Below are 8,206 nucleotides of genomic sequence, written 5' to 3' on the forward strand. Positions count from 1 at the left end.
AAAAATGTTTCTTCAGGTAAGATGGCTAACCTGCCATTGCAAAGAATGATCGTAGATCCTTAAGAGTTTTAGGTGGCGGGAAGTCCACTTGCGTTTTCGGCGATATCTGTGAATATACTACAACGTGTTCATCCTATTATTTGGGCTGTAACAGGTCTGCCATTCGACTGTCTGCAGGTGTTTCCGATACAGAAACCAATTGGAGGTTGCTTAGTTACTTTTGATTTTCATAAAGCTGCCGCTAGTGTTATAACAAGCTGTATGTGCGTTTGTCAAAGCGAATATTCGTTTTTGGGGTCCTGTTTGGGCAACGGACATTCAACATAAAATTATATTGATAGGTTCACGTTGTAGAGAATGTGAAATGGTTACTATTGAAGTGAATAGGCACGCAGTGACAACGCTGAGTGTGGTTTATTTAACAAAAGGGAACATTGACATCGTTGAATCGAAGATTGGTGATATTTTCGAAAGACAATAACATAATTGTATTGGAGTACTTTATAAAATAGAAATATGTTATTAGAATATATGCTTATTCTCTAAATCGGCACAATACATGCAAAACAAATGAGAACGAATATATGCTTATTCTCTAAATCGCTATGCATGAAAATAAGTCGAAACCAGCGACTTTAGCGCCCGACGAGACCTTAGACGACGTTATACGTTATGAAGTCAAAGAAATAGGGACACATGTGTATGTTTTTCTTTAAAGGTCTTCGATTTTTTTTTTTTTTAGGTCCTCTGGACCCAACCCAACAGAGAGAATTTAAACTATGGCATACATTCGGCAAGAAATGTAGAATGCTTTCGATTTAGAATTTTTTGTTTTTTTTTTGATTTGTCAAGAACGTTTGGAGAGAGGTCTTTCACATATAGACATATCTCACCAATAACATATCATAATTTCTTCTTCAATAAACTTACAATCTTAAGAATCTTTTGGTTAGTTTAAAGAATTTGATGATTTCTTTCCTAAAATTTTTGATTTTGTTGATTTATTGGTGGACATTTTTTTTTCTAGTTAAGTTGTATACTAAAATTGGTTGCGATTTTGCCAACGACAGCATAAGAACTCTAATTTGTTCCGTTAACCTAAATAAATTATAATAGTAATAATAATGTAATGGCCATACAGGCCACAAACAGTACATCTCCACTCCAAAACTAAAAAAAAAGAAAAATAATAATATAGTTATTTTTTATACATTTGTTTGGTAAATTGCACTTATCAACTCAAAAGCGAGTTGCCGGATTTTTACTTCACATACATGATATTTTTAAACATCGTAAAGTTAGTTTGCTTTTTATTTACAACCAGTCATACACGTCAGTATTTATTTACTTCTTTTTTTTTTTAAACTGTGAGTGTCCAAGAAGTCCGATTGATTAAAGTCGAAAGAATAAATAGAAACAACATGTTATATTTTAAGAACGATATGAAATATCATAAAAATTTGTATTATAAAAAGTAGCAAAATTAAAAACAAAGTTTACTGTAATATCCACGCAATTTCTTACCACAATATGACAAATGAAAGGCGGAAATCGATTATCAAGAATACCGATACCAAGCAAATACCCGTGGCAAATGCAAGCAATGGCAAGAGTATATTTACCAATACTGAGCACAGGCGACCACAAAAGCAATCAGTTTTAATTCTACAAATTAAGTATCATCATATTAAATTAATTTTGTGTGGCATATGTGTTGCCGTAGCATATGTTGCGTTAAGAACCAGTTGGCAAAATCTGCACTATAAACAGTTGCAGTATTTACCGGACGAGCATTACCTGCAGATACGAGATGATTTTGCTGTATATAAGAGTACAGAGGAAGATCAACGTCAGGCGTTGAAGAAATTCTACGACGAAACGGGAGCTGCTGTCGCTTCCATATCAAGAGACGATACAAATATTAAAGAAGCATTAAGCTCATTACGTTTGGCTTTAGAAATGATGCGCGCGGGAAAAGATGACAAGGCTGGCAAGCTTTTCGAGCATGCTTACGCATTGGCCCCAAAGCACCCAAACATACTTTTGCGCTACGGCGAATATTTAGAACATTCGCGAAGTGATATTTTGAGGGCTGACCAATATTACTATCAGGTGAGTGAAGTAATGTTATCAAAGCCAACCCATAAAAATGAACGAATTGGCAGGCATTGATTATAAATCCGAGCAATACAGAAGCTTTAACCAACCGTCTACGAACAGCTGCTATCGTTCAAACATTAGATGAAACACGTCTTACTGAATTAGATCGTAAACGTGATGCTTTATCGGCCATACATGAAGCAAACGCAGCTTTGCGTCGTGCTAAAAAGGAGGCCTACTTTCAGCACATCTATCATTCAGTAGGCATTGAGGGCAATACGATGACTTTAGCTCAAACAAGATCTATACTAGAAACTCGCACCGCCATTGATGGTAAATCAATAGATGAACATAATGAAATTTTGGGTTTAGATTTGGCCATGAAATACATCAATGCCAGTCTGGTTAATAAGTAAATACAAAACCTAAACAGATCCAAATATTTTCAACACGTTTATAAAATACACTTATTAGGATGGTTATTACATTGGCAGACATCCTGGAAATTCATCGAAGGGTTTTAGGCCACGTAGACCCTGTTGAAGGCGGGGAATTTCGTCGTTCTCAAGTCTATGTAGGCGGCCATGTACCTCCCGGGCCCGGAGATTTGTCCATTTTAATGAGGCATTTTGAAAATTGGCTCAATTCGGAGCAAGCCTTAAATTTACATCCCATTAAGTACAAATGCGTTAGAAATTCTGGGATAAAATAACATATTTTGATTTTATGATTTTAGATTAGCGGCTTTGGGTCATTATAAATTGGTGCACATTCATCCCTTTGTAGATGGTAACGGCCGCACTTCCCGATTGTTAATGAATACTTTGCTTATGAGGGCGGGCTATCCGCCTGTAATTATACCCAAGCAACAAAGGTAAAATATACTTAGACGAAACAAATTATATCTTCGTAGAAAAGAACTCTGCCATTATAAAAAACAGCTCTCTATTATCTCAGCTCGCAATCAAAAGTTAAATATTTTACACATAATTTAGCTTTGGCTTATATTGGCCACTCATTCAATGCGTCTTTTCTTTACAATGCGAAGGAAATGTAATATTTTTTAAAGATGTTGATTAAATTATCAATGCGTCTTTAAGCTTTCTTCTCAAGGAAAACAATTCGATATAATTTAAGTAAACGCTGCAGCTACACTAAGTTTCTTGTCCATTGTTTGTAACATGCGAGAAAATTTTTTACGATGGTTCCGATTCGATTTATGCATGTTGTCATACAAATGCCTATATTTAATACGACATAAATAATACGTTCGATATTAAAAAATTTAAACTAAAACAGTTTACCAAAAAACAGACGCGTGCTTGTTAGTGTTAGCTTAAATAACAAATGCTTAATTATCAAAAAAATTATATGCATGTGATGGATATATAAGTTTGACACTAGAACAAACATATACAGTTTCACTGTCTTAAACTTATTTCTTTGCAAATTTTTCAAATTTTTTAGACATAAGTACTACCAATATCTTCAAATAGCCAATGAAGGGGATATACGTCCTTTTATACGTTTTATAGCGGATTGCACAGAGAAAACTTTAAATATATATTTATGGGCCACAAGTGATTTACCACAACAAATACCCATGTTAGCACAAACTGAACGTACTCTAGCCAATATCGATAATTTAGTAACTACTACAATAACATCTTCCTCATCAACATCCTACAGTTCAACGCGAACGTTAGAGTCAAACGATGGCGATTTTTTTGAGTCGGGCTCGGGAGAAATTTCCTAGCATTGGTTATTCTTTTTATTACATATTATTGAATTATTAGTTAATACTGAACAACTGTGATCATTATATTATTGCAACTAGCAAAGCATTTAGCAAATGCAAATAACAAACTAAACAACAATCTATGTACTATATTAACCAAATTTAGCATAAGTAAATATTGTTGTGAGGAAAAAATTATAAATATTATTTATTCTGCAAAATTGTTTATAGGAAGATATCAGATGCACATTAAAGAATGGTAACAAATAACGAAAAATACAAAATTTACAAGTAGCGCAAGTGCTGATAATTTGTCTTATATTTTTACGCAGGTAAAATTGTGGATTGTGACTGTGGAAGGGAAACATTTCATTATGCAACTATTCCGTATAGCGAAATTGGATATAAAAATAGGTTACAATACTTCCATATTAAGGCTTTTTAATACAGCGTCTATTGAGATGTTCTTTTTATCCAAAGGTTAAAGTTTTGTTTCTAGTTTCACCAGAAGGACCAACTTTTTCGTATTGGTCAACAATTTATTACAGTGTAAAAATCGGAGTCCGTTATAAAAATACTCTGTCTAAAATTGGGGTATATAAGAGGGTAATTATTGCAGTAATTTTTGTTGATTACCTTCATATAGCTATATATATAGAAAAGCTTTCTGTATACGATAACTAACGTTTACGCCTTGAAAGCTTGCATTTCATACGTTTGACAGCTCTTCCCAATTGATAGCCGCGTAATCAATTCAGAGGTAGCAAGAGATACTAAAAAAAATTTTAAAAGTTGAAAGATTTGAAATTAAAATCACCAAAAACCTTATTTCAGGTTCCATAACTTTTAAAATTTCTAAAGGTGTTATTCGATGTTCCTTGACTATTACTAACAATAACCAAACCATATCCTTACTGATGCGAGTGCAATTTTTAAATTAAATCAGAATTTATTCTTTCGCAAATTGATCAACCAATTGGAAGCCCGCCTTCATATTTTCATTTTCATCATCATTTTCATTACTCATATCGCCTAAGCGAAAAAAAAACCGAAAATTCATTCCAAAAATTTCAAAATTCCAAAAGTTTTGGTGTGGCAAAATCGGATAAATTTTTTTTTTAAATTTTTGATGTAACTTTTCTTGAAACGAAAATCGGGTGAATTTTGCTTAGAAATTTTTGATGTAGTTATTTTTGCGTTTTGAAACGAATTGTCTAAATTTGCTTAATATGACATCTTCCAAGCGGTCTCCCAGTATAACAGCAAATAATTCCGACCTGGTATTTGGTATTGTTTTAATGCACTGGTAGCTCAAACAACACATGACCCAATTAGTATTAGTATTTTATAAGGTCTTTTTTTAAGTTATCAAATTAGCCTAGAGTTTTGTTTTAAAAAAAAAGAAGAAAATTTCTGGAAACGGGGGATAATTGTCTCTCTTATTGTGGTAGTGGGAAGTAAAACATGAGTTTTTGATTTTTTAAATAAAAATTCAAAAAATAGCATTTTGTATATATTTTTTTAAGTTAACAAATTGGCCTAGGGTGTTGTTTCGAAAAAAAAAAGAAAATTTCTGGAAATGGGGGAGAATTGTCTATCTTATTGTGATGGAAGGCAGTAAAGCAATAGTTTTTAATTTTATTAATAAAAATTGACAAAATTTTCTCAAATTCAAACAAAATATTTAAAAGAATTATTCAAACAAAAAAATTGGATAACGCGAAATCCATTTAGTTATCTTCAGAACTAAATTTTACGTCGTCGAGGTGAATATCCATCAACAATTGCGACATATAACAGCAGATGAAAATCTAAAGTTGTAAAAGTATTCCAAGGTGAAAAAAGGAAATAAAATGTATATCCACAAAATTTTTAAAAATTGGGATCTGGCGGCCAGCCACTACAATTCTGTAACAATATAAAAAAGCATACACGAAAAAGATGGGATCGGCAGTATGATGGATTGTTGACGCTTGGATTTAGTCTGAATTTTATTAGCAGTTTGTTAACAATCATAGTTGAGCTGTCACGCATTTAATTTGCGTTACCTAGCGACCAACAAGTGAAGTAGGTTTCAACACCGTTTATCCCTCTTATTGCAAACCATGTGTGAAAGGCGACCATAGGTATCGTAGAGTACAGAACGGCCGAGAGCTTATGATCTGCCCGTTGGGTAAGTGCGTCTTTTTGTTCTTGATTGTGCTCTTTCTTTGTAAAGCACATGTGTTTCTTTTATTTGTAACTGCCTGTGGAGTCTCAGTGGAACAAATATAATAATAATATTAATAATGTCTGATAGTATTATCTAGTGCTAATATGCATTTCATCTTTCTCTCTCGTTTGCAAAACAAGTTTTTGCAACTAACAGTGACAAATTCATAGGTGATGGAAATCGTAAATCATAATATTCAAGTCTCAAAATGCGCAACATTCCTATAATCTAAATCAGACGCAGTCGCTGCTCTCGATCGAATCGAAAGGAAGGAAGCAATAAAAGTGGAGGAAATATTGAAAAGAATGGATGCCATCTAATCTAATGTTTCCTCCCGTACTTTGCTATATTTTTCAATCGAGTTGAACAACTTGGAAAAAATTGACTGTGGTCAAAGAATACTAGCATGAATATTCCATCACAATAAGGATGAAAGCACATGAAAAATTTGACGGACATCCTTCAACAACCACAACTCTAGCGATAAACCTTCAGACCATCCAAAAGAGGGATGTTTGGTTGCTTGGAACGGAACCAATATTCCGAATCCTTCCATGATCTCCTAAACGAACAGACTATTTCAGCTGCAGATTCAGGCCAATTCGCTGGGAAATACAGAAAAGCTAACACGTCATTTGAATCGTACAGAGGACAACTACTACGCGAAAGATACAACAATGAAGAAGTGCTAGGGTCGGCTGCGCAGACTGCCTGGTCAGGCGCAATCCACGTGTAGCATCTACGAAAAATGTAGAAGTTCAAACCGATCGTTGGGGTAAACTTTTAATAACAATTATGTTGAATATATGCGAGTGTCCAACCATCAAATAGTCACATGTTCGAACAAGATGCATGCGATTCCAATACTTGCTTACTTATATCGCTTTGTTTGAGTCGAGTGCACAAAAGTACTGAGTTTTTATCCTCTTCCTGTGGAGCCGCATAACTTATAAGAAAGTATGCAACTGAAAAGATTGTCATAAAATCGCACAAATTCTTAAAGCATTAGAATTGTCGCTAAACGGTGTATTAGTTTTGTTATGAAATTTACGCATAACTTCACGATAAAAATCGAACAACGTGCTGCTCGATACAAGGCATATGAGATGAGCATCTTTGAATTGATTTATTTTAAAACAGCCAAAGCTATGTACAGCAACTAAATCTTTTTCCACCGAATCAAACACAAATGTAAAGCTTGCACGATTATCTGCGGCTTGTAATTGATCTGGATCCAATACGATTTCACCATTTTTATTGATGACACAATGAACAGGAGCTGCGATAAATTTCATAGGTACAAAAATAAAATTTTTTGTAAATAAATAAAAAAAAGAAACTTTGTTTAGATAAGTGTTACTATTATTCCTTCTTTTGTACCCTACATGTTCAACCACAAATAAAATAAAGTTGTGCCAATAGACAGACGGACAGACGAATAGGCGGACATGTTTAGATGCATTTCAAATTTAAAACTGGCCAAGAAATTGCTTACTTTACTGGGTTTTTAAAGCTGATTTCTGCGCGTTGTGGAGACAGGTGTGGGGAATTTTTTGAATTTTTTTTTTCATGAATGGTACAGCATTGCCCACAGAATTTGCGTTCAAATTTTTGTACAATTATTTTCTGTAGTTTATGAGAAATGAACAAAAAACCAATTTTTCGTAACTTTTGGAAAACAGAAGTCTTCTCAGCTTACATCCTCGCTAGCAGCTACTTTTTTCCATTTTATGGCTTCGCGGTTTTCCGCACCACCATGAGGTACCATGAGATGATAGACACGTAATTATTTTAAATGGTTGGCGTCGTCTGTACGCCTACGCTATTGATAAACTTAACTTGAAACTTTTAATAATATGTATATATATATATAACAGTAATAATTAAAACCCTGCGCAAATTTTTTTAACTATAATAATGCGATACATAATAGTAACAAATCTATTATGTAAAAAATACGCTAATATATTTGTGGATACATTAATGTAATATGTAACATAAATATAAATATGTATAATTTAATAATACGTATAAAATAGACATACATAAGATAGATAAATATATAGATATATTGACGGTGTGTCGGCCGTTGTGCTGCTTGCTGAGTGGTTTGTTGATGACGATATAAACAGTGGAACATTTTAGCGATTACTGAA

General features: G+C 33.6%; 1 protein-coding gene across 1 annotated transcript; it reads left to right on the top strand.

Moving 5' to 3' along the window:
- On the top strand, nucleotides 1-4,684 carry LOC119640250 (protein adenylyltransferase Fic). The gene is made up of 6 exons (XM_038038143.1): nucleotides 1-16; nucleotides 1,476-2,112; nucleotides 2,166-2,512; nucleotides 2,575-2,778; nucleotides 2,837-2,974; nucleotides 3,568-4,684. Exons 2-6 carry the CDS (start codon nucleotides 1,531-1,533, stop codon nucleotides 3,854-3,856), a joined length of 1,560 nt encoding a protein of 519 aa, XP_037894071.1. The 5' UTR covers nucleotides 1-16; nucleotides 1,476-1,530; the 3' UTR covers nucleotides 3,857-4,684.
- The last annotated feature ends 3,522 nt before the right edge of the window (nucleotides 4,685-8,206 follow it).

The sequence above is a fragment of the Glossina fuscipes genome, unplaced genomic scaffold (assembly GCF_014805625.2).
Source record: "Glossina fuscipes isolate IAEA_lab_2018 unplaced genomic scaffold, Yale_Gfus_2 116, whole genome shotgun sequence".
Taxonomy (NCBI): domain Eukaryota; kingdom Metazoa; phylum Arthropoda; class Insecta; order Diptera; family Glossinidae; genus Glossina; species Glossina fuscipes.

What these genes read in the sequence shown, in the direction of transcription:
- LOC119640250 (XM_038038143.1), top strand. Translation starts at nt 1,531, where the DNA reads ATGACAAATGAAAGGCGGAAATCGATTATCAAGAATACCGATACCAAG. An exon ending in CTGACCAATATTACTATCAG is followed by an intron (nt 2,113 to 2,165) that starts GTGAGTGAAGTA and finishes ACGAATTGGCAG; the next exon opens with GCATTGATTATAAATCCGAG. An exon ending in AATGCCAGTCTGGTTAATAA is followed by an intron (nt 2,513 to 2,574) that starts GTAAATACAAAA and finishes TACACTTATTAG; the next exon opens with GATGGTTATTACATTGGCAG.